Source organism: Microcebus murinus, chromosome 1, assembly GCF_040939455.1.
Source record: "Microcebus murinus isolate Inina chromosome 1, M.murinus_Inina_mat1.0, whole genome shotgun sequence".
In the NCBI taxonomy this organism is placed as follows: domain Eukaryota; kingdom Metazoa; phylum Chordata; class Mammalia; order Primates; family Cheirogaleidae; genus Microcebus; species Microcebus murinus.
The window spans coordinates 140684865-140711348 of NC_134104.1; the positions used below are offsets into that span (position 1 = coordinate 140684865).

A 26484-nucleotide genomic window follows, 5' to 3' on the forward strand; every position below is an offset into this window, starting at 1 on the left:
GCAGTAGAATCGCTTGAGCCCAGGAGTTTGAGGTTGCTGTGAGCTAGGCTGATGCCATGGCACTCACTCTAGCCTGGGCAACAGAGTGAGACTCTGTCTCAAAAAAAAAAATAAATAAATAAATAAATAAATAAATAAATAAAGTGTTGTAGAAAACATTATTGAGATAGTTGACAAAACTGGAATAGGGGACACAGATTAAAGTCTTGTATCATGTTAAATTTTCTGAATTTGGTCATTGCCCATAGTTTCATTCTTAGGACACACATACTAAGGAGTAAGGGGCAAGTGGCCTGATGTGTGCAAATGATTATCTCAAATGATTTAGGAAAAAAACATAAAGACAGATGTAGATAGAGAGAAAAATATGGCATAACCTTAGCAATTTGCGAAACTTGATGGTCTATGGGCGTTTTTTGTACTATCTTTGAAAGTTTCCTGTAAAGTATTTCAAAATAGAAAGTTTAAAGAATTTTATTAAAGTGCTGCCTTCAACATTCCATTCATATCTTTTGACGCTCACGCACAAGTTTCTCGAGCATATTTGAAGAATGGGGTTGCAGATTCACAAGGGGTGTGTGCATCTTCAAATTGACCAGCCACATAGTTTACAAAAGTGTCACTAACATCCTTGATAACTTTATTATGCAATGTCTTTCTCTCTCACTAAAATCTAAGGCCGTTGGCAGTGATATTCAAAGTGTATTCGGTGGACCCGCAGCATTAGCCTCGCCAGGGCCCTGGTTAGAGATGCGAATCCTCAGACTTCCACGCCAGACTTGCAGAATCAGAAACTCGAGGAGGGGGCACAACCTGCGTTTTCACAGATTCTCAGACCGATTATAAAGTAACGCTAATCCACGCTCCCTTAGGGCCGCATCTGGCTTGGAGAAGGCAGTCTGCGAGCGAATGAGCAGCAGAGCCCCCTTCGCACGTTAGAGAGCGCAGGCCCGAGCGCACGGCGCGCCTTCCCCAAAGCGCCCTTTGCGCGCTGGCAGCCGGCGCCCCGATCCCCGGCAAGGTGGGGAGGGGCGGCCGGACGGGGCGGGCCGGAGGCTGGCGTCCCCGCCTCCCAAGCTCTCGGCCCGCCGCGTTGCGCCGTCCTTCTCCTTCCTTTCCTTCTCGCTCCCCTTTTCCTTCCTTCCTTCCGCCGGGCGCGATGGAGCCGGGGCGCCGGGCGGCCGCGGCGCTGCTGGCGCTGCTGTGCGCGGGCTGTGCGCTGCGCCCGGGCCGCGCCCAGTACGAGCGCTACAGCTTCCGCAGCTTCCCGCGGGACGAGCTCATGCCGCTCGAGTCGGCCTACCGGCACGCGCTGGACCAGTACGGCGGCGAGCACTGGGTGGAGAGCGTGGGCTACCTGGAGATCAGCCTGCGGCTGCACCGCCTGCTGCGCGACAGCGAGGCCTTCTGCCACCGCAACTGCAGCGCGGCGCCGCAGCCCGAGCCCGCCGCCCGCTTCGCAGGCCACCCCGAGCTGCGCCTGTTCGGGGGCCTGCTGCGCCGCGCGCACTGCCTCAAGCGCTGCAAGCAGGGCCTGCCAGCCTTCCGCCAGTCCCAGCCCAGCCGCGAGGTGCTGGCGGACTTCCAGCGCCGCGAGCCCTACAAGTTCCTGCAGTTCGCCTACTTCAAGGCAAGTCCGCCCCGCCCCCGCCTAAGCCCCGCCCCCACCCCGCCTAAGCCCCGCCCCCGCCAGGGACTCGGGCCCCGCCCCCGCCCGAGGCCCCGCCCCTCGTCCTGGGCCTTGTTCCCCCAGCCCTGTCTTGACCCAGCCCCGACAAAGGTCGCCTCCAGGTCCGGTTCCTTGTTCACCTTAAGTAGAGATGAAAACACCTTTCTTGGAGGGTTGTTCTAAGGCAGAGAATAAGTACACAGAACGCAGTACACTGTCTGGCACCCAATAAAGTGCCTGGATAAATGTCACTTGTTATTGGATGGCCTTTTTCTGTACATACTATTAAAATGGCCTTTTTCCAGGGGAGTAGTAACTGGCGATAACGTAGCAGTAGAGGGCCCAAGGAGCCTACTAGCCCCTTTCAAAGAGGAGAAACTGAGGCCAGGGAAAGGCAGTGACTCTTTTCAAGGACACGTCCCTGCTTAGAGGAGGAGAACTTGTGCACCGTGAATCATCAGGGTTGGCCCTCTCTGCTGTCTCTCTCTTTCATCTGGAATTTAACACAGTTCATTGCCTCCTTTTTATGGCTGCTTAAATGCTCTCTGTGATTGCTGGCTAAAAATAGCCACAAATTGCAGTTCTCCATCCTATGAGTCCTTACTCTGGGGACCCACATGTTTTAAGAATGGGTTGAACTCTGCTACTGGACAGAGAGGCTGTAGCTTGGTTAGCTGGGTGGACACAGGGTTTGACTAAGAGAGCCCTCTCAAAGCCCACTGTCAGCTTTCTCTGGTTGACAAATATTTTAAAAGGAATATATTGTGTTTATTTTAATGACTACAAAAGTAGATTCATGGTATATCCCAGACTCCTGAGGTAGACTTTTGCTTTGTTTGTTTTTTAACTTTATTTTGCGATTTTGGACTGCAAGATCTGTTGTTTTTCATATTTCCACTGAGACAGAGCCACATGTATATTGCATTCCTATTTATTTTATTGAGCAATAAAATAACACAAAACCCCCAAAAGGAGAAAAGCTGGGCGATTCCTATGCTTAGTTACAGTTTAATTTAAAGTATCAGTTTTGTGAATGTTTGTCCTGGCAATAATAAAAAGAAACAGTTTTAAAATAGAACCAGGAGATGAGATTAATAACATTCCAGAATGTTGAAAATTATGGCTGGCTCACACCAGCACTGTTTTTTAAGCTAAAACTGACTTGTCCTTAACTCTTTTTTATATAGCTTTTGGCAAATACATTCTGAACAAAATCTGAGTCACCTAATCAAGGGGGAAACATTTTATTTTTAAATCTGGAGAATGCTAGAAACTCTGATTTCTTTAATATACAGATGAATTTGAACAAGTGGAAGAGCATTTTACTCAATGGGACCCCAAGGCATGGGTTTTCCCCTTCACCATGGCAGCCCCAAGAGATTAGGAGGGTTGTGGCTTCTCTTCAAAAGCCTTTATAGGTCTCATAACGACCACTTACTTAAAAGTCCATAAAATACTGTCTTTCTTGGTATTTTGAGATCTCTTACAGGGAAGGATAAAGTTAAGAATTTTATTATTAAGTCTGAATGTTCACTTAATTGGTTCAACTGAAGATATCACTGAAAAGGTGACTTTTGGTGGATATATTATATGATTTCCTTTTTTCTCAATGATGTTTACATTTTCTTTTTCTTTATTTTTTTGAGACAGAGGCTCACTCTGTTGCCCAGGCTAGAGTGAGTGCCGTGGCATCAGCCTAGCTCACAGCAACACCAAACTCCTGGGCTCAAGCAATCCTCCTGCCTCAGCCTCCGGAGTAGCTGGGACTACAGGCATGCGCCACCACGCCCGGCTAATTTTTTCTATATATATATATATATTAGTTGGCCAATTAATTTCTTTTTATTTATAGTAGAGATGGGGTCTCGCTCTTGCTCAGGCTGGTTTCGAATTCCTGACCTTGAGCAATCCGTCTGCCTCGGCCTCCCAGAGTGCTAGGATTAGAGGCGTGAGCCACCACGCCCTGCCTACATTTTCAAACTCTGTTTATGGGTAGGGAGAAAATGATTGGTGACAGGCACTTCTGTTCTACCTGGCGCCTGAAGGCTGGCCATCTATGCTGGAGGTAGATAGTGCTGCAGCAGGCCTTGGGTGAAGGTAACTGTGCTGTTCTGATTCTCAGGTTTCTATTTCAGTGACTAAGGACAAATGCCTGAGTTGAACATGGGAATAGGAATGGTGGGTTCCGACTGTCAGAGTGAGGTGAGGAGGCTTGGGTGTGTGATCCTGTAGAAAAGGGCCATGCTACTACCAGTGTGTCAGCCTCGTGCTCACCATGGGTTTCATGTCACCAACCTACTTTAGGTCCACGTCATTAGCTGTAGGTTCTCTCTGTGGCTGCCGTCCTGTGTGAAATACTCATCTTTCTCATAGGCCAAGCAAAAAGTAGGTCTCAGCACTTCACCAAATCCTCAGTGACTGTCCAGCTCTGAGCTGGACAGAGCAGACTGGCTCACGGGCACTTATCTCAGGCCTTGCTTAAGGTGGCCTCTGATTTCCTCCAAGCCACATGAAGGTCGATGTAGGGTGGCTCCTTTGGCAGGTAGCTGGGGACTCTCATGTGGGTGGCTCTCCCCCCAGAACCCATGGCAAGGTGGGTGCTCTCTCACCCGCCTTCTCCACAACCTGCCTGCAGCCTGTCAGAGGTTTAGCTGCCAAGACGTGTCTCCATGTTCCAGCTGCAGAGTCTAAGGTGAAGTAAATAAAATCACTTTTTCCTCTTCAGGAAGAAATTCCGGTTTGTAAGACTCAGATGCCAAGTTAAAAGGCCTTGAAAACCTCTCTGTGCCCCTCTTTCTAAGTTGCTCTTCTGAGAAATACAGGCTCTGAGTCCACTGGCAAATGCTTTAGAAGGCTGCATTCATACCCTTCCCTTCCTTATAGCTGCAGACTCGCGTTTTTCTGGCCAAGGGCGTGAAGCTTTCTGTAGAGCTTTTTCAAAGCAGTCCCACTACAGGCCACTAACTGGCATCGCCAGAACATCAGCGTTGGCATCTGGGAGTCTGCTCTGATCACCACTCACCACTTCTGCAGTGTAGCCACTGCCATTGTCTCAAAATGACTTGGTGCAGATATGTGCTGCTCCATGATTCTCAGAAATCTGGATGTGTTAAATATCCCTTTGTTTCCTCTCTCCAAATTGAATTCCCTAATTCCTGCCTCTGAGTGCCCCTCTGGAAGGGCGGAAGGAGTGTTTGTGCACCAATGCAGGTGCCTGCCCTTCCCCTACCTGGTGGAACCATGATTCTATCCATGGAGGGGCCCTCTGGCTGCTGGTCATGGGTCCCCACAGGGAAGCAGCCACACCTCTGCCTACCCGCCCTCTTGAGGTCCCCCACAACATTCCTGTTCTCCCTGAGGACTTCTGCCCTCCTGGGCTCGGCCAGCAGGGCGCTAGCCCTGAAGTTCCGGAGGCCACAGACCTTGCCACCCCTTCAGACTCCGAGGGACTTTTATCTAGCCGGGGAGATTCTCCTTCTCCTTCAGGGCCAGTCAGCTTCTTCCTGCAGCTCCCTCCCTCATTTCTTCCTTTCCTCAAATCTGTCAAGTTCTTTCATGAGCACAGGCTTTTGTCAAATGGGTAATTGCTTCATTCTGACCAGGCTCCTACCTCCCCTGAAACAGTGAAACTCAGAATCAGCTGGCCACCGCTCCCATGGGGAGAAGAAAAAAGGCAAAAGGAAGGAAAATATGAATTAATTTTATGAAAATAGTATGTGGTCATAATGTCATGATTTCAAATCACAGATACTTCCATTTCCTGCCTTGTCCCAGGGACTGTGCCCAGTACCAGGAATGTAGACATGAATGACACACTGTTGGGTCCTCCAAAAATCACAGTCTGATGGGGGACATAGACACATTGGCTGAGATTATAGGGTGGCCTCGTAATTGAAGTTATTGGGAGACAGGGAGAATGTACTAGAATGTATGGTCCATGAAGCAGGGGTTATTTTTCCCTGTTTTGCTTATTGTTACAAACCCAATTCCCAGAAAGAGTGCCTGCATATAGGAGGCTCTTTACAAATATTTGCTGAGTAGATGAGTAAGTGCACACAAAGTGGATCATAGAGAATGTACGCAGAAGGTTCTGTGAGAGATTTGGGAAAACATTAATAGATTTGTCAAGGTTCCAGCAGAAAAGATGTGCAGCCATATTGGGTAATTTTTTTTTTTTTTTTTTTTTTTGAGACAAGGTCTCACTCTGTTGCCTGGGCTAGAGTGCAATGGTGTCATCATAGCTCACTACAACTTCAAACTCCTGAGTTCAAGGGATCCTCCTGCCTCAGTCTCCCAAGTAGCTGGGACTATAGGCCTGCGCCACCATGCCCGGCTAATTTTTGTATTTTTTGTAGAGCTGGGGTCTAGCTCTTGCTCAGGCTGGTCTTGAACTCCTGGCCTCAAGCAATCCTCCTCCTGCCTTGGTCTCCCAAAGTGCTAGGATTACAGGCATGAACCATTGCACCCAATCTCATATTTGGGGAAAATGTAATAAGGTGGTTATTTACAGAGGTTTGCTCAGTGTGCTAGTGGAGTACTCCAGGGCTAGTGACAGTGGGGTATGACTATCCCTAGGCCAAAAGGGGCAGGCGAGAGAGCAGTTACTGGAAGCTGGAAGGAGGGAGACCATATGGACAGGGCCATCTTGAGAGGATCTGGGACCTTCAGCTAAGGGACATAGCAGCTCCAAGGTGCCTGCAGGGAGGGAGCTAGCAGATGAAACATCCCGACCTTACTCTTTTCCCTTCCTTCATTCTCTTACCAGGGCTCCTCATTGGTGAGCCCCTTTGGAAGCTGGACGATGAGGAAGTATGTTGTTATTGTCCCCCCAGGCCAGTCTCCCAGGCATGGGTAGGTAGAGGCAGCACAGAGTGGCTGGGGAAAGGCACATAGATGTCATCCAGTGACCTGCAGGGAATGGACACTCGTTCAGAGTGGCTGGACCTCTTCTCCTTGAGCCCTGGAAATCAGTGGATCCTTATCTGGAAACATGTAGGAACGACAGGGTTGCTAAAGGACTGAACAGACATTCTTGCTTTTACCATAATCACTGCTCAGCATCCACTGAGTAGCTTTTATCTTTCTGCTTTGTCCTTAGGCAAATAATCTCCCGAAAGCAATCGCAGCGGCTCATACCTTTCTGCTGAAGCATCCGGATGACGAAATGATGAAGAGAAACATGGCATATTACAAGAGCTTGCCTGGTGCTGAGGACTACATTAAAGACTTGGAAACCAAGTCGTATGAGGTATATTCAGATTTTTACACAGCGGTCAGTCAAAATGTGAATTGTAAATGAAGTTTGTCTCCATAAATAGATTTTTTTTTTTTTTTTTTTTTTTGAGACAGAGTCTCACTCTGTTGCCTGGGCTAGAGTGTTGGGCATCAGCCTAGCTCACAGCAACCTCAAACTCCTGGGCTCAAGCCATCCTCCTGCCTCAGTCTCCCCGGTAGCTGGGACCACAGGCATGTGCTATCATGCCCGGCTAATTTTTTCTATATATTTTTAGTTGTCCAGCTAATTTCTTTCTATTTTTAGTAGAGATGGGGCTCCCTCTTGCTCAGGCTGGTCTCGAACTCCTGAGCTCAAACGATCCTCCCGCTTTGGCCTCCCAGAGTGCTAGAATTACAGGCGTGAGCCACTGTGCTAAGAATGAGATTTTGTATTCCATGATGATTTTAAAAGCCATCTTTCCTTTAGATGCTACGTTTTAGAAATATGGTCATTTGATCTTTCAGTTTTACGAATAAAACAGAATAAAGACATTATCTTGGAAACCATCCAGAAATGACCAGGAACACAAGAAACAAAAACATAAATCCCAATTTTTTTATTTTTTTGAGACAGAGTCTCGCTTTGTTGCCCAGGCTAGAGTGAGTGCCATGGCGTCAGCCTAGCTCACAGCAACCTCAAACTCCTGGGCTCAAGCAATCCTCCTGCCTCAGCCTCCCAAGTAGCTGGGACTACGGGCATTCGCCACCATGCCCAGCTAATTTTTTGTATATATATTAGTTGGCCAATTAATTTCTTTCTATTTATAGTAGAGATGGGGTCTCGCTCTTGCTCAGGCTGGTTTCGAACTCCTGACCTCGAGCAATCTGCCCGCCTCGGCCTCCCAGAGAGCTAGGATTACAGGCGTGAGCCACCGCGCCCGGCCCCAAATCCCAATTTTTGATGAAACTATACACACACAACATAAATATTAAAGTGGAAGGTAAAGGTGTCAGGGAGGCTGACATGACAGAGTAGAAGATACTTATCTATGCATCTGCAAGAGGAGTTCTGATGACACTTACCTACAGCAGCAGTAAAAAGAAGAATCTGTTCCTTTGAGTACTCACTATTGTCAGGGTCTGTTGAGCTTAGGCACTGGGGTCCCGGGTACCCAGGAGGGGTAGGGCAGGGTTGGAAACAGGATGTATTGCAAGTATCCATGTGGAGCTGGCCTGACCACAGGGTTTTGTGTAGTATCATCAGACTGCAAGCTCAGTTTTTCACTGGTGGAAAAATATAGTGTGCAGAAGTCCCTTTTCTGAGCGCCCTTAATTTTACCAGGGAAGACTTCTCCAGCCTTCTGCAGGGCTGGTGAGGTGTCTATGGTCACCTGCTGGTGTCTGAGAGTCCATCTGCGGGGAGGGACAGGGACTCCTGGCTGGGTCAGAAGACTTCACCGGCTTCCTGGTTTTCAGCTGGGTGCCTCCAGCCTGGCCTCCTCCGTGCCTGGTCCCTGCCTCCTCAGCCTTTATGGGTAAAGTCTCTGCAGTAAACCACCAGTCTTGGGTGAAGAGTGGCTTTTGGGGCCAGGTGTGGTGGCTCATACCTGTAATCCTAGCACTCTGGGAGGTTGAGGTGGGAGGATTGTTTGAACTCAGGAGTTTGAGACCAGCCTGAGCAAGAGCGAGACCCTGTCTCTACTAAAAATAGAAAGAAATTAGCTGGTCAACTGAAAATATACAGAAAAAATTAGCCGGGCATGGTGGCGCATACCTGTAGTCCCAGCTACTCAGGAGGCTGAGGCAGGAGGATCACTTTAGCCCAGGAGTTTGAAGTTGCTGTGAGCTAGGTTGATGCCATGGCACTCTAGCCTGGGCAACAGAGTCAGCCTCTGTCTCAAAAAAAAGAGTGGCTTTGGGAGATGTGATCTCTTGGGTGGGCAAGTGGGTGTGGGAGGGAGCCCAGGACTCTAACAGCTCTGTTCAAACTTGCTGCCCTGCGTTCAGTCCCATGCCTTGTCCCAACTTCCGTGGTCCCTAGCCCCTGCAAGTGCCTTGTGGCTTGCTTTCTCTCTGGACCCTCCTCTGTGATAATTTGGCTTTCTGTCTTTCCAAAAGTTCTTGAAATCTCTTGTCTGCTGCGTGTTCCTCTCCCATTCTCCTGTAAAGAGGACTGTGCATTTTTACTGTCTTTATTATCATTTTCATAGGGTTTGGGGAACAGAGCTGAGTGTGTGTGCTCAGTGCCCTAGGCTTACCTGGAAGTCAGGAAGTCCTTTCAGCCCTGCTGGGTGTGGCCTGGCTGTCCTCCTGTGCGCTGAGGGAGCCCCTCTCTCTGCCCTGCTTCTTTCTGGCTGCTGCTGCTGCCCCGCTGTTTCTACAAAGCCAGCCGCCTGGAGGCAATGCTCATTTATCCAGTCTCCAGGAAAGGTGCCTTCCCCTCACTGTCTGTCTTATTTCCAGGGGATGCCGCCTGCCCGGGAGGTTTAAGGAAATTCACCTTCTCCACCTAAGACCTTAAACTTGGTGAAAATTCCAGCTCTAAGGGGTGGCCCTGGGATACTCCCATTCAGGAGCAGCTGAAAAGGAACTCCAAATGGAGAGTCCCATGCTGGTTTCAAGGCCTGGCCTGCCCACGTTAGCAGGGTTTGACCTGTATCCAGGATCTGTGCTTACTTCCTGGAGACCAAGCTGCTTCCTTAGTCCTAGTTATTTCTCTTTCGTCTGGTCTAGTCAATAACTAGCAGAGAGCCCTTGAAGTTTCCACTATCTGGCACATGGTCAGAGTGTGCTGGAGTGAGGAGGTTGTCAGATTCCTGCTCTCAAACTTGTGTCTTTTCCTTAACTCAATTTTAAAAATTAGCTTTATCGAGCTATAATTTACTTACACTATATATACCAATTTTAAGTGTACAATTCAATGAGTTTTGAAAAATATATGCCATTCTATGACTGCTATCATAGTCATGATAGAGAATATTTTCATCATCCCCTAAAAAGTCTCCTCCTGCCCATTTGCAGTCACGTCTTTGCCCCAACTCCCGACTCCTGGCAGCTGCTGAACTGATTTCATTCTTTTTTTTTTTGAGACAGAGTCTCGCTTTGTTGCCCAGGCTAGAGTGAGTGCCGTGGCGTCAGCCTAGCTCACAGCAACCTCAAACTCCTGGCTCAAGCAATCCTCCTGCCTCAGCCTCCCAAGTAGCTGGGACTACAGGCATGCGCCACCATGCCCGGCTAATTTTTTCTATATATATTAGTTGGCCAATTAATTTCTTTCTATTTATAGTAGAGACGGGGTCTCGCTCTTGCTCAGGCTGGTTTCGAACTCCTGACCTCGAGCAATTCGCCCGCCTCGGCCTCCCAGAGAGCTAGGATTACAGGCGTGAGCCACCGCGCCCGGCCTCATTCTTTTTTTTTTTTTTTTTTTTAAGACAGAGGTCTCACTTTGTTGCCCAAGCTAGAATGAGTGCCATGGTGTCAGCCTAGCTCATAGCAACCTCAATCTCCTGGGCTCGAGCAATCCTGCTGCCTCAGCCTCCTTAGTAGCTGGGACTACAGGCATGTGCCACCATGCCCGGCGAATTTTTTCTATATATATTAGTTAGCCATTTAATTTCTTTCTATTTATAGTAGAGACGGGGTCTCACTCTTGCTCAGGCTGGTATCGAACTCCTAACCTTGAGCAATCCGCCCGTCTCAGCCTCCCCCAGAGAGCTAGGATTACAGGCGTGAGCCACCGCGCCTGGCCTGAGCTGATTTCTATCACTCTAGTTTTCCCCTTTTCCTTCATTCAAATTTGATTTTATTATCAAGTGCCTGCTACTTTTGGAATTAAATTAAATAAGTGTACCCATTGTAAACAGGGTAGAAACATCTACAATACAGAGTAGGTCACTGATTGGCTCCATATTTAGTTAAGGGTCACCGTGGCTTCTTCAAAACTCAGATCTTAGCGATGGTCTTGACTCCTTTCGAGAGGACATGGCGGTCCCCATTCCTGCCCCAGGAGCAGGCCTCACCGGCTTCTCCTTGCTTTCCAGAGCCTGTTCATCCGAGCAGTGCGGGCATACAACGGCGAGAACTGGAGAACGTCCATCACAGACATGGAGCTGGCCCTTCCCGACTTCTTCAAAGCCTTTTACGAGTGTCTTGCGGCCTGCGAGGGTTCCAGGGAGATCAGGGACTTCAAGGACTTCTACCTTTCCATAGCAGGTGGGTGGTGGGTAAGTGGGGATAGCCACCCCTGAGGAATCTGTCTTCTGCTCGCTGCCTACGTGCCTTCTAGGTGCCTTGAGTGGCCTCTGAGGAACTTTCGAGCTTATGTATTAATGGGTCCCTGGGGGTAGTCAGCACCTACGTAGGTAAGCCTTTGGCTTGGCAGGGGCTTCCGGCAAAGTAGCTGATAGAATGTTCCAGCACAGGCCACCAAGCTGGTCTACCATGTCTGCCCTACTTGATGACAGATTCTCCACAGGCTTTTGGGGAAAATGGAAATGGGCCCAAGAGCAACTCGGTGGCTCACATGCCTGAGATAACTTAGATTATGGGAATTTTTGAACACACACAGAAGTAGGATGAAGAGTATAATGCACCTTTAATTAGTCATTATTAAGGCAACTTTTTGAAACTTTCTTTTCTGATTATAAAACAATGTATGCTCACTGTAGGAAGTGTAGAAAACACTGGGGAAAAGAATGAAGGAAGAAGGAAAACCAGAAAACACCCAGATTTCCCTAGAGGGCCTTCCCTAGTTCCTGTAGGGCAGTGTTGCTCTAGGAAATGGGAAATGGCCCTGGGAGAATTTCTCAAAGTGCTTGGGAGAGCACTAATCCTACAACTGTGCCTCTCAGAAAGGGTTAAACAAGCCTGGGCTGTGGGTTGGATGAAAGCCTTGTGCCTGATGTACTTGTGAAATAAGTCTGGGAATGGGCCGAGCATGCGTCTCTCCCTTAGAGAGTCCATGTGCACATTAATGGTTAAAGGCTCTTAGAAATCCTGCAGTATGGAAGCTCTTTTAAAGTTATTGAATCCAGGGTTTGGGGTTTTTTTTTTTAATCACTTTTTGTTTGTTAATCTCTTTTTCTAAAAAGTACTTTATGTCTTAAAAAAAAACTTTTTATTATGGAAAATTTGGAAGGAAGGAAGGAGGGAGGGAGGGAGGAAGGAAGGAAGGAAGGAAGGAAGGAAGGAAGGAAGGAAGGAAGGAAGGAAGGAAGGAAGGAAGGAAGGAAGGAATGAATAACAAACCCCCATGTACCCATGACCAACTTCACAATTGGCAACTCATGGCCACTTGGCCTTTATCTAATTCCCATCTGCTTCTCCTGTCTTCTGTTATTTTGAAGCAAATCCCAGATACTATATCATTTCATTTGTAATATTTCAGTATATACCTTTAAAAGATAATGACTCCTTTTTTTTTAACCTATACCTTTAAAAGATAATGACTCCTTTTTTTTTAACATGTAACACCAAACTATTAAACCTAAAATGATTTTAACAATACTTCCTTAATCTCATCATCATTACCTAGATAGTTTTCCAGTCATCTCAGAAATGCCATAAATGTGTATGTGTACCTTTAATTTACCATTTATTTGAATCAGGATCCAAATAAGGTTCATACATTGTAATTGGTCATCTTTTTTTTTCTTTTGCTTTGTTGCTCAGGCTAGAGCTCAGTGGCATCATCATAGCTCACAGCAACCTCAAACTCCTGGGCTCAAGCAATCCTCCTGCCTCAGTCTCCCAAATAGCTGGGACTATAGGCATACACCACCACGCCTAGCCAGGTTTTTTTCTATTTTTTTGTAGAGACAGGATCTCACTCTTGCCCAGACTGGTCTCAAACTCCTGGCCTCAAGTGATCCTCCTGTCTTGGCCTCCCAAAGTACTGGGGTTATGGGCATTGCACCTGGCCAGATTTGCCAATATTTACCATCGATTGTACCACATTTACTTTATCACTCTCTCTATATGTATTATGTGTATTATTATTGTTATTACATAACCATTTGAAAGTAGGTTGCATACATCATAACTGTTTACCATATAATACTTCAGTTTATTTCCTAAGAACAGTAATATTGTCTATATATCCACAGGAATTAAAATCAGGAAACTTAATATACTAGATATGACACTTTTATTCAACCTACGGTCCATATGCCCATTTTTTCATTTGTCCCAATAATGTTCTTTTTAGCACCATTGTTTTTCCTGGTACAGGATCCAGTCTAGAATCAGGTTTCCTGTTTAGTTGCCTTGTATCTTTAGTGTTCCTTAATCTGGGACAGGCCTATGGCCTTTCTTCGTCTCATTATGCCAATGGTATTTTTTAGGATTGTAGGCCATTTGCTTTATAAATACTCCTCAGTTTGGGTTTCTATGACGTGTCCTCACAATTACGTTGGAGTTATGCATTTTTGGCCGGAACACTACACAAATATCCTTCTCAGGGTTTCACAGCCAGATATGCACGATTTTTGTTTGCCATCATATTGGTGATGTTAATTTTTAAGCAGTTGGTTAAGGTATTTTCCAGTTTCTAGCTTCTCCGCAGTATAGCATATGTTCTTTTAAGATTATTTATTAACAGCAAGACCATGACAACTTGTTATTCATCAAACTCTGCTCTTCCCCCCTACCTGCTGTGGATACTAGCATCTTTTGAGAATTCTTGGTTGCATCATTTTTTCAATAAAGTTTGTGTATATATATAAATATATCCCCATATTTTTATATCTACTTTTGTGCAGAATACTTTTTTTTTTTTTTTTTGAAACAGAGTCTCACTCTGTTACCTGGGCTAGAGTGCCATGGCGTCATCCTAGCTCACAGCAACCTCAAACTTCTGGGCTCAAGAGATCCTCCTGCCTTAGCCTCCCGAGTAGCTGGGACTACAGGCATGCGCCACCATGCCCGGCTAATTTTTTCTGTATATTTGTAGTTGCCCAATTAATTTATTTCTATTTTTAGTAGAGACGGGGTCTCGCTCTTGCTCAGGCTGGTTTTGAACTCCTGACCTTGAGCGATCCTCCCGCCTCGTCCTCCCAGAGTGCTAGTATTACAGGCATGAGCTACCTCGCCTGGCCTGTGCAGAATACTTTATACACTATTCTGTTCTTTGCTTTTTCCACTTAATGACATATGCAAATTAGTAGCTAGGGATTGTGTCATTGTTTTTTATTTTTTGTCAAGTGCCCTGTCAGGGGTGTATGAGTGATATAGTGTAGTTTATTCAACTACCTGATAGAGACATTTGGGTTCTTTCAATCTCTTGCTATTCTATATAATACTGCAGTGGATAACTTTGGGCATCTTTTGTTGTTGTTAAATGTGGAGGTGTGTTTTAAAAGTCAACCAAAGTGGGATTAATAGTTGAAAGAGTAAATGTTTCTGTGAATTATGTAGTATTTCAAGGTATCATTTTGTATTCCTACCAACAACAGATGAGAGTACCAGTTCCCCCCCAGTCTTGCCAACATAGTGTGTGGAACCATCCTGGAGTCTTTTGCTTTTAGCTGCATAAAGGGAGACAAGGGAGGAAACCAAGGATGGCATGGGAAGTTTTAGGGACCAGGCCTGGAAGTAGCATTCATTAGTTGTTACTACCAACATTTTATTGGCCACAGCTAGTCATACGGCCCCCAACCTAACTACAAGGGAGGTTGGGAAATGTAGTCTTTGACATCTTTACGTGTTGTTATATTAAGGTTCACTTTATTGTCTTTCAAAGGCTATATAGATTCTATTGTTTGTGTGTACCACAATTTATTAATCATCATTCTGTCTATTAACATTTAGGTACTTGCAAGTTTGTTTGTTTGCTGTTACAGACAGTTCTTATGTGTGCCTATGTCTAAAGAAAATTTCCTAAAAGTAGACTGCTGTGTTGGAGGACATGTGTATTTTAACCTTTGATAAATTTTGCCAAATTATTTTCTAATAAGCTCATTCATATTTTGCTTCCACCAACAGAATATGAGAGTGTAAGTTTCACTATTCTCACAGCTGGGCGTGGTGGCTCAAGCCTGTAATTCTAGCATTCTGGGAGGCCGAGGTGGGAGGATTGTTTGAGCTCAGGAGTTCTAGGCCAGGCTGAGCAAAGAACGAGACCGTGTCTCTATTAAAAAATTAGAAAGAAATTAGTATTTCTTTAGCTGGACAACTAATATATATATATATGTGTGTGTGTGTGTGTGTATAAATGTAAATTTAGCCAGGCATGGTGGCACACGCCTGTAGTCCCAGCTACTCAGGAGGCTGAGGTAGAAGGATCACTTGAGCCCAGGAGTTTGAGGTTGCTGTGAGCTGGGCTGATGCCATGGCACGCTAGCCCGGGCAACAGAGCCAGACTCTGTCTCAAAAAAAAAAAAAAAAGTAATATCATCAGCTTGTTAGCGCAATCTTAATTTATATCTAATGTTTATATTCAGAAGTTCAAAATGAATCTGGAGGATCCAAAGAATATTACCATTCTTAAATATGTAGAAAAATTACAGTTGAAAATATGTTCTTTCTCATAAAATTAAGAATTAAGTTTCAGAATGCTTATACATGAATGATGACCACCAACACTATCATTCCCACACACCTGATGGTTCAGCAGATATAGTTTATCACTACATAGCGTGGACTCTTATAGGGAAGGGAATCGTACCATAGGCTAAAACCTAGAAAAGCTCAGACAGTTTTATGATAAAGATATTACCCCAGCTGTTATGTCATAGAAGCCTTTACTATGTTCTTGTACACAAGGTGGTTATTTTAGGGGTCACAACCTGATTGTATGTATGACCAATCTTTTTATCACCAAGTTTAGAACTAAAAGGTTAAAGACAGGAACCTATATCCAGGGCAACTTCAGTTTATGCTCCCAAGTTGAAAAAAAAATTTTTTTTAAGTTAAAGACAAATATGATATACTAATTTAAAATGAACAGAGGCTGGGTGCGGTGGCTTATGCCTGTAACACTGGCACTCTGGGAGGCTGAGGCAGGAGGATCGCTTGAGCCCAGGAGTTTGAGGTTGCTGTGAGCTAGGCTGACGCCATAGCACTCTAGCCTGGGCAACAGAGTGAGACTCTGACTCAAAAAAAAAAAAAAAAAGAAAAGAAATTTCACCATTCTCTTCCTAACACTAGGTGTTATGAAATTTTAAAATTTGATCAGTGTAACAGTTTAAATTATTTTAGAGTTAATTGTATTTCTTTCTTTTTTTTTTTTTAAATTCCATCACTTGTCAACAAAATTGTATTTCTTAATTACAAAATAGGTATAGCATCTCTTTATAATGTTTATTAGACATTTTAATACTTTCTTTTCTCTTAACATCCTTTGGTCATTTTTATAGTCATTGTTTGTCTTTTTCTTATTGATTTTAAGGAACTTTGTATATTAAAGATTTTAGCTCCTATCATAAGTGTTGCAAACATTTTTTCTTTTGCCTTTAACATTTGGGTGGGAGGCAGAAGTAGCATATTAAGAAAGTAATGGATGCACCGCTATGAAAATTTTTGTGTTTTTTCAGATCATTATATAGAAGTTCTGGAATGCAAAATACAGTGTGAAGAGAACCTCACCCCAGTTATCGGAGGCTATCCAGTTGAGAAATTTGTGGCTACCATGTATCACTATTTGCAGTTTGCATATTATAAGTGTAAGTAATCTTCTGTGAAATTTTGGGTGAGGTGCTTAGTCCTGCTAAGACTCAGTTTCCCCATCTGTAAAATAGAGGTAGTAACTATTGTCTATGGTTGTTAAGGGAGGACATCAAGGTCACACTGACAGCCCTGATGTCATGCTTTATGCAGAAAGGCAGCATGGCCCAGTGATTCAGGGAAGAGCCCCTGGAGCCAGACTGCGTGGGTTTTAATTCCAGCTCTGTCACTTACTAACTCTCTGGGCTTCTGCGTCCTCATTTGTAAAGTAGAGATAATAGTACTCCTCATAGGAGTGTCCTGAATGTTACATGAGTTAATGGACATGACATGCTCAGGGCATTCCCACACTGGCACCTACCTAGACAGCTATATAGGTGTTTGTCTTTTGTTGATTTTTTTTTTTTTTTTGAGATGGGGTCTCGCTATGTTGCCCAGGCTGCAGTGCAGTGGCTGTTCACAGGCGTGATCCCACTACTGATCAACATGGGAGTTTTGACCTGTTCCGTATCCGACCTGGGCCTGCTCACCCCACCAGGCAACCTGGTGGTCCCCCTCCTGGGATGCCACCATATTGATGCCGCTGTTTTCTTTGTCATTATTTCCCCTCCTCCCCATCATAGGATTTTACTGTTCAGACTGTTAGAGTTTCATTCTAGTTGGGTCCCCCTTGACCTGAAATTGGAGTTTATCTATCGGAATGTTCTAACTGAACAAAGAGAAGTGAATATGGGAGGGAAGGCAGTTCAAAGTTAGACCTCAGAGCCTGTCTGCTCAGGCTTCTCCTCCCGTCCCTGTCACCGACTTGGCCAAGTGCCCCTTGTTGGAGCAGCATGTTCCTTGGTGGCTCATTAATAAGCACACAGGGACCATTTGGGACAGTCATAGCAGGAACTGTTCTGCCTTTCTGAAGAAGTGCCAGAGTCCAGCAGGTTGCTGGCTAGGATAGATGCCCCCGGGTCACCCCTTCAGACTTAGGGGCCGCTGGGCAGAGTGCGAGGTGATCTGGCCTCTGCAGCCCTCTTTCCCACTGTGGCTACTGCAGTCTTCATTAGGGTTCCTCTTCCAGCAAAAGCCACTTACCCTTTCATCTCACCTCCCAACCCCTTCAGGACACACTGATAGCCTTGCATGCTGACCTTTAAAAAAGAAAAAAATACATATGTATTATTATATAAATGTAATAATCCATAGATCTGCTGGTCCTCTGAGCATGGCTTTGTTCTGCATGCACAAAGCTAGAACACTAGGTGTTTAGAAGGTTCTGGACTCATCTGGGCCATGGCAGTTCACTGGCACTCTGGAATCCTCACGTTTTGTGAAAACGGCCCTGCATATCAGAATTGGTGGCAAAGACTTACAAATACTGGTAGACCAAAGTTTCTAGCTTAGCTTGCTGCTCCTGAGGAAATCTTTGCTTTCTGGGGTTATGAGCAGAATTTACTTCCTGAAATTGGCTTCTTGATAATCTGTCTTGAACTCTTTGTACTTTTTAATTTTTATTTTATATATATAAAGACAGGGTCTCACTCTTGCTCAGGCTGGTCTTGAACTACTGAGTTCAAGCAATCCTCCTGCATCGGCCTCCCAGAGGGCTAGGATTACAGGCGTGAGCCACCATTCCTGGCCCTGAACTCTTTCTAGACTACCTACCACACTAAATTTCTTGAGGGCGGGTGTCATTTGCATTTGAATAGTAAATGCCCCTGAGTGCTGGTTTTAAAGTGGCCATTACAGGAATCAGCCACTGGGTGGCACAGTTTATTCTTGTCGACTACTCTGGCCAACCACAGCTTTAGCAAAAGTAGTGCTCCTCAGTTGTAAATTGGAGTGGAAGGTGCCAGAATAAATACCCAGGGGCTTGTGTCTCATTATCTCTTCCCCCTTCCCCTCACCCCCACCCCCAGCTCCAGTACAAATCCCACCCCCTGCGAGATCCCTATGCTGAAGGTGCTGTCATAGGTGGGGCAGCACTAAGTAGGGGGGCTGGGAGTGGGAACCCCATCCCCAAGAGATGGCGAGACCAGGTGACTCTTCTCCTCCACCCAGAGGGTCTAGCATCCTTTGGGTTTTCCTGGTCTGGTTTAGCCATCAGGACTGTGGCCTCATCCAGATGGGACAGGCACCATAGGCCCCTAAGGGGGAGGCTCCTTTGCTGAGCCCATCCTCCCCACGTCCCTCAGCCCAGGAGGGTCCAGGCCTTGGGACCCAGCTGTCCCTGGCTGGCTGTAGGGACCTAAGGCCAGCTCAGGTCACCAGAGCCTGAGGTGCGACATAGACATTTCTGCAAAGGCGTCTGCCTGACAAGGCACTTCCAAACCTGCCTCCAGGCTGCCATGGAGACCGAGTCTGTGACCTGCCCACCCAGGGATGCTTCTGGTCGGCCGCAGGCTCTCTGAAGGGGGGCTGGGGAGAAGGGGTTTGTTCGTGACCTTTCTCTTTAGGAAGCTGAGCTGGGAGGAACTGTGGCTGGTGAGAGGAATCGTGGGGCGTGGCTTGCTCATCCCCCTGGTCCTCTTTTCTCCCCGACCCCAGTGAGCGACCTGAAGAACGCAGCCCCCTGTGCGGTCAGCTACCTGCTCTTTGACCCCAGCGACAAGGTCATGCAGCAGAACCTGGTGTATTACCAGTACCACCGGGACAAGTGGGGCCTGTTGGACGAGCACTTCCAGCCCAGACCCGTAAGTGCTCTGAGCCCCGCTTTCCTTCCCTTGCACGCTCAGTTTCAGGAGACTACTTTGCACCCTGAGAGAAACAAACGGTTTATACTTTACTAAAGTAGCACACATTTGTTTATTTTTACAAAAACAGGATCCAATTTTACATACTGTTTTGTTGCAATTTTTTGTAACTTGGTTGGTCTTTCTGACGATGCATCATGAACATTTTTTCATGTCACACCCATACACCTGTGTTATTCTTTTTTTCTTTTTTTATTTGAGATAGAGTCTTGCTCTGTGACCCCAGGTAGAGTGCAGTGGCGTCTTCATAGATCACTGCAGTGTCAGATTCCTGGGTTCAAGCGATCCTCCTGCCTCAGCCTCCCAAGTAGCGGGGACTACAGGCATGTGCCACCATACCCAGCTGATTTTTCTATTTTTAGTAGAGATGGTGTCTCGCTCTTGCTCAGGCTGGTCTCGAACTCCTGAGCTCAAACAATCTGCTGCTTTGGCCTCCCAGGGTGCTGAGATTACAGATGTGAGCCACCATACCCAGGCTATTATTACTCTTTCACAGCTTCATGGCAGGCTGTTTTGTGGTTGGACCATCATTTGATTCCCTTGACGGACAAACTCACAGCTTTGCATGTCTTGTCAGGAAACTCCTTTAATTCCATATCACTCTTAGAAGATCTTTTCTAATCAATATTTGCCCTTAACTTGTATTTTCATTGGGATTTCTGTATACTATCCTAGGTTGTTGTAAATACATCTTCCACTTGAGGCTGGCCGTGCTTTCTTAAGAAATTGAGATATAATTCATACACTACATTTTTTCACATCTTTAAGGTGTACAATTCAGTGGTTGTAAGTATATTCCCAGAGTTGTGCAACCGTTACCACTATCTAATTTCAAACATTTTCATCACTCTAGAAAGAAATCCCGTATCCTGTTTTCCCCTCCCTCCCCAGTTCTGACATTAAAAGGTCAGTCCTATAAACTGTTCTGTGTTTGTGTCTGAACAGGAAGCAGTTCAGTTCTTTAACGTGACTACGCTCCAGCAGGAGCTGTATGACTTTGCTAAGGAAAATATCATGGACGATGATGAGGTAAGTTTTCATGCTCAGCACACGTCTGGCTGAGAGGAAATATTACTCACATCTTTGCTGAAATCTCTGGAAGGCCGAGTTGTCCCTGAAATAAAAACAGAAGGGGACACTTGAGAAAGACAGCTGCTGTGGGTGTTTTAATGAAAGGCAGAGCACTGCCATGGAAAAGAATGGCTTTCTAGGAACCCCAGGCAGCAGTGCCCCACTTCTGATGGTGAAATGTGCGTGGAACCGCACCTGGAATCCACAGTAGTCATCCAACCTTTGTCTTTTAACTTTATAAACAGTGAATTTTTTTTTGAGACAGAGTCTCGCTTTGTTGCCCAGGCTAGAGTGAGTGCCGTGGCGTCAGCCTAGCTCACAGCAACCTCAAACTCCTGGGCTCAAGCGATCCTCCTGCCTCAGCCTCCCGAGTAGCTGGGACTACGGGCATTCGCCACCATGCCCGGCTAATTTTTTTCTATATATATTAGTTGGCCAACTAATTTCTTTCTATTTATAATAGAGACGAGGTCTCGCTCTCGCTCAGGCTGGTTTTGAACTCCTGACCTCGAGCAATCCACCAGCCTCAGCCTCCCAGAGTGCTAGGATTGATTACAGGAGTGAGCCACTGAGCCCAGCCCAGCCTTTGTCTTTTAACTTTATAAAAACAGTGAATTTTTAGTTGCTCAGCATTCTGAAGACACTTGGGAAATTCTCCCTCTAACTTTTCTATCAGACTTTTACTGTCTCGCTCTTTCTTCTTCTTAGAAAATTATGTCTTTGCTGTAAGCGTTTTAGCATTCTCTAGAATTGCTTGAAATTCGGATTAAATCTTACTCAGTTGACTCCTTCTTTGACCAAGACTTTACGGCTTATGGAACAGTCATTTTGTGGTGGGGCAGCCCAGTCACAGAATAGTCGCCATTAGGAGGAGGGATTTTTAGAGAGATGTGTTTGGAACAAACTGGAAAATGCTTTGTGAGAAAGCTGGGGACATGCCAGCCATTGTCTCCAGGTGTGCTCTTCCCACTGCTCCAGTTTTAGGTGAAGTGCCTCTGAATAAGACATTGTCCTGGGTTTTGTTTCCTGTGCACAAATGCGTATAGGATGGACTCATCACTGGCATTAAAGAACTGAGCCTCAGTTCTCTATAAAATGGGAGTAATTATATTGCCTTCCCAGCGTTGTGAGAATGAAATACCATGTTGCACGTGGAAGTGCTTTACAAACTAGGAAGTGATGCATGTGCCTTGTGTCTTGGGTTGGGTGTCCTTGAGGCAGAGCCTGAGACAGGATCCCAAGATACCGCAGAGGCCAATCCCCAAAAGGAAGGATCACTGGCCAGATACCAGCAAGGTTGGCTGCTCTGGTTTGGAAAGTGTAGAAAAATATACTTAGAAGAGTGAGGAAGGGTGGAGTTCCCAGTTATCTAGAGGCAAGCTACGACTGACATTTTGGTATATATCCTTCCATTTTTCTCCATGATTAAAGAAAAAAAAATTTCATAGAGTTTTAAATTTATATTTTTTAACATATACTTATTATAAACTCAACTATAATTATATATCATGGCTTTTCCATTTAACATTATAATATGAGCAGTTTCCCTTGTTTTATTTTTCTAGAACAGCTTTATTTAGATATTATTCATGTAGCGTACAATTCTCCCTTTTCATGCGTATAATTCAGTGGTTTTTTTAACTAAAAATCCACAAAGTCGTACGTTCATCACAACAGTCTAAGTTTAGAATATTTTCATCACCCCAAGAAAACCCTATGCTAAGTTACTGCCCATTCCCCCTCAACCTTGGCACTGTCCCCAGTCCCACGTCTATCTCTAGGCCCTGGAAACCACTAATCAGCATTTATTCTCTATGAATTTGCCTGTTCTAGACATTCCATATCAATGGAATCATATGGTATGTGGTCTTTTGTGACGGGCATCTTTCACTGAGCACATGTTTTTTCAAGACTCAGCCATGTTGTAACATATGTTACATGTAAAATTTCTTTTTTACTGCCAAGTAATATTCCACTATGTGGCTATACCACATTCTGTTTATCCATTCTTCAGTTGATGGATGTTTGGGTTCTTTCCACTTTTTTACCATTTTGAATAAGGATGCTGTGAACATTTGTGTACAAATTTTTGTGTGGACGTAACTTCAAATTTCTTATACCTAGGAGTATATCCATAGGTATATGCCTAGAAACCGAACTTCTGTGTCATATAGTAACTATACATTTTACCTGTTGAAAAACTGCCAGACCGTTTTCCAAAGTGGTTGCACCATTTTACATTCTCATCAACAATATATGAGAGTTCCAACTTTGCTACATCTTCATCAACACTTAATATTGTCTGTCTTTTTATTTTTTTATTTTTTTTGAGACAGAGTCTTGCTTTGTCACCCAGGCTAGAGTGAGTGCCCTGGCGTCAGGCTAGCTCACAGCAACCTCAAACTTCTGGGCTCAAGCAATCCTGCTGCCTCAGCCTCCCAAGTAGCTGGGACTATAGGCATGTGCCACCATGCCCGGCTAATTTTTTCTATATATATTAGTTGGCCAATTAGTTTCTTTCTATTTATAGTAGAGACGGGGTCTTGCTCTTGCTCAGGCTGATTTCGAACTCCTGACCTCGAGCAATCCGCCTGCCTCGGCCTCCCAGAGTGCTAGGATTACAGGCGTGAACCACCACACCCGGCCTGTCTGTCTTTTTTATTAACAGCCATGCTAGTGTATCTCATGTGGTTTAGACTTGCATTTCCCTAGTGACTAATGATGTTGAGCATCCTTTCATGTGTCTGTTGGCCATGTATACATTTTCTTTGAAGAAATATCTATTCAAACCTTTTGTCCACTTTAACATTATTACTTATCTTTTTATTGAGTCCTAAGAGTTCTTTAGATATTCTGGCTATAAGTCCCTTATCAGATATATGAGTTGGAGATATTTTTTCCACAATCTGTGGGTTGTCTTTTCATTTTCTTTCTTTTTTTTTTTTTTGACAGAGTCTCACTTTGTTGCCCAGGCTAGAGCGAGTGTTGTGGCGTCAGCCTAGCTCACAGCAACCTCAAACTCCTGGGCTCAAGCAATCCTCCTGCCTCAGCCTCCCAAGTAGCTGGGACTACAGGCATGCGCCACCTTGCTCGGCTGATTTTTTCTATATATATGTTAGTTGGCCAATTAATTTCTTTCTATTTATAGTAGAGACGGGGTCTTGCTCTTGCTCAGGCTGGTTTCAAACTCCTGACCTCGAGCAATCCGCCCGCCTGGGCCTCTCGGAATGCTAGGATTACAGGCGTGAGCCACCACACCTGGCCTGTCCCTGCCTACTGTCATCTCCCTTGTCAGTTTGTCATTGGTTGTTGGCTGCCAGGAAGGGTTGGTGTGTGATCTCCCTGGTGAGGCTGCTCCTTTTGGCCAAGGGCAGTTGCCCAGGGAAGGGGCAGTGCTAGCCGTTAGCAGCCGGCCCTGCTAGGAGCTGGGGATGGTGCGCTGGGAAGGAGATCCGAGCGAGGCACCCACAGCGTCCACCATAACAGCCGTCCAGGGGATGGATTCCTTTCATCTGTGTCACCCTGGTCACGTGCTGTTCATGAGCTAAGGAAACAGCATCCTCATCCCCCAAGTCACAGCAGCCGCCCAGCAGGAAACAGCGACTCCCTAAACAGATGTCACGGCTGTACACGTAATCATTCTACCATGCCAAGTTTTCCCTTAGGGGTCCAGAAAGCAACTGAAGAACGTTCTTTTCAAGCTGTAGTGTTTTACTTCCATAATTTGAGTTTCTAATCTCAGACGTGACATTGTAGAAGTATTTGATGAAAAGTCTTTAATTTTATTTTATTTATTTTTTTCTGCATATTACGGGGGTACAAATGTTAAGGTTACATATATTGCCCTTGTCCCCTCACCCCCTCAAGTCAGAGCTTCAAGTGTGTCCATCCCCCAGTTGGTGCACATCACACTCATTACGTTTGTATATACCCATCCCCTCCCCCCCCCACCGGCCCGACACCTGATAGATGTTATTCCTATATGTCCACTTAAGTGTTGATCAGTTAATACCAATTTGCTGGTGAGTACATGTGGCTAATTTTTCCATTCTTAATAGATTTGATGAAAATTCTAAGACTCCCTTTTGTGCCTCATGCACTTGATAAGATTTTTCTAGTTATTCCTGAATGCTGCGAGGTTTTTGTAAATCTCTCTGTGTTAAAATATCCAAAGGGGCAAACAGGCTCTCTGCCTGGAATGGTGAGCTCTGTGAAGGTCAAGGTTTCACAGACATGGTGAGCATCGGCAGGGCTGGCCTGTGCTCACCCTCGGGGAAGGGGCCTTGGCCTTCTTGGCGAGTCATTCGTCCTCTGCAGGAAAGAAAATGGGTGCCATCAGCTGGTGGCCCAGGGGGTTTGTGGGGGAGAAGCCATCGTGGAGGAGGAAATTGGGAATCGTGCTGGGCTGCTTCGAGTTGTGGTATAAGGCTGACCGCACAGGGCAGCAAAAAGGCTTCTGGTACCAACAGTCCCACTGTCCCCAAAAGTCTCTCCTGTCAGCAGAGTGACTGCTTTAGTGGCACCAGCAACATAACATGTACACATACACTCCATCATTCATCCTTCAACACTTTTTTTTTTTTTTTTTATTGAGACAGAGTCTCACTTTGCTGTCCAGGCTAGAGTGAGTGCCGTGGCGTCAGCCTAACTCACAGCAACCTCAAACTCCTGGGCTCAAGCGATCCTCCTGCCTCAGCCTCCTGAGTAGCTGGGACTACAGGCACGCGCCACCATGCCCGGCTAATTTTTTCTGTATATATTAGCTGGCCAATTAATTTCTATTTATAGTAGAGACGGGGTCTCGCTCTTGCTCAGGCTGGTTTTGAACTCCTGACCTTGAGCAATCTGCCCACCTCGGCCTCCCAGAGAGCTAGGATTACAGGTGTGAGCCACCACACCCGGCCCTTCAACACGTTTATTGACCACCTGTATACCAGGCTCTGGGGGAAGAAAAGTCAGCCCTGGTCCTGGTCCCTGAAAGGTTCGGGGTCCCGAGGCTGAGGTCAGAAGGGAAGGATAGATAGTGTTCCTGAGGGGGAACTGCCAGTGGGAGGGGAAGATGGGGTGCAGGGAGGGACGGGCAGAGGAGGGGGTGCTCAGCGGGGCCTCTCACAGGGTGGCTGGACTGTTTGCTTCACTGGGGCCACTGGAGGGGGTCGTAGAGCACTGGATACTAAGGTCACATGGAGTGGAAGCAGAGGTCCCCTCCATAGGGAGAAGTCAGGCCATGGAGAAAACCTGCTTCAGCCTAAGAAAACAGTGGCAATGGCCTCTTAGAAACTGTTTCTGCTCACCAGCACTTGTAAAAGTCAGGTGGCCTACCTAACAGAGGTGTCCTGTTGTTTCTTACAGGGAGAGGTTGTGGAATACGTGGACGACCTCTTGGAAGTGGCGGAGACCAGCTAGTCCACAGCAACCAAAGGCACTTCCTCTTGATGTTCAGGAAACACAGATTCTCTGTCCTCCTTTTCTCAACAGCCCAGGTGTTGATACCTCAAAGCCTTCCCTTTACTATATAAAGCACAAAAGGGAAGTCCCCATCTCTTCCTCTACATGTAACCAGGGGTGAGCGTGCCTTCCCCATGTTCACACCTGTCTTCCTCCTGTTCACACCTGTGTTCTCCATGTTCACACCTGTCTTCCCATGTTCACACCTGTCTTTCCTCTGTTCACACCTATGTTCTCCATGTTCACACCTGTCTTCCCCCTGTTCACACCTGCTTCCTCACATTCATACCTGCCTTTCTCACCATTTCGGTTTCAAGGACAGTCTTCCGTGGTTTGTTTTTTTCTCAGAAAATCAGTATTATTTTTTAAATAAGAAAAACTTTTCTAAAAGATAATAATTGTGAAAACCTACTTTGGCCTCTCTGCTCTTCCAGATTTTAGTCTCCTTGCTCCCCACCTAGGAAAGATGGTGGAAGACAAAGGCTGTACTTCTCCAGGCTTCATGATGCCCTCCACCTGGTCTGAACTGTACCAATTCTGGCACCCATTGCAAAACAAGTTGGGTAGACGGTGTAGAGTACGGAAATGTGGCTTTTGCCCAACACTTTGGCATCTCCAAAATCTTACAGTGGTTGGCCGATCCTGTTTGAGGACAATACTCAGTTGTAAGTCTCAGTGTTG

General features: G+C 45.8%; 1 protein-coding gene across 2 annotated transcripts; it reads left to right on the forward strand.

The window, feature by feature from the left end:
* The first annotated feature begins 940 nt into the window (after positions 1-940).
* On the forward strand, positions 941-26214 carry CRTAP (cartilage associated protein). 2 transcript variants are annotated; one of them, XM_012769181.3, is made up of 7 exons: positions 945-1630; positions 6768-6917; positions 10924-11095; positions 16414-16542; positions 19079-19224; positions 20230-20313; positions 25708-26214. In XM_012769181.3, the coding sequence occupies exons 1-7, from the start codon at positions 1160-1162 to the stop codon at positions 25759-25761; spliced, it is 1206 nt and encodes a 401-aa protein (XP_012624635.1). In that variant the 5' UTR covers positions 945-1159; the 3' UTR covers positions 25762-26214. The 2 variants fall into 2 exon arrangements, with proteins under 2 accessions (XP_075862172.1, XP_012624635.1); XM_076006057.1 differs by lacking the exon at positions 20230-20313 and having other exon boundaries at positions 941-1630.
* Positions 26215-26484: the final 270 nt, after the last annotated feature.

Bases quoted from the DNA above. Each gene is read 5' to 3' on its own strand.
- CRTAP (XM_012769181.3), top strand. From the start codon at position 1,160: ATGGAGCCGGGGCGCCGGGCGGCCGCGGCGCTGCTGGCGCTGCTGTGC. The intron at 1,631-6,767 runs GCAAGTCCGCCC...CTTTGTCCTTAG, and splicing joins TGCAGTTCGCCTACTTCAAG to GCAAATAATCTCCCGAAAGC. The intron at 6,918-10,923 runs GTATATTCAGAT...CTTGCTTTCCAG, and splicing joins TGGAAACCAAGTCGTATGAG to AGCCTGTTCATCCGAGCAGT.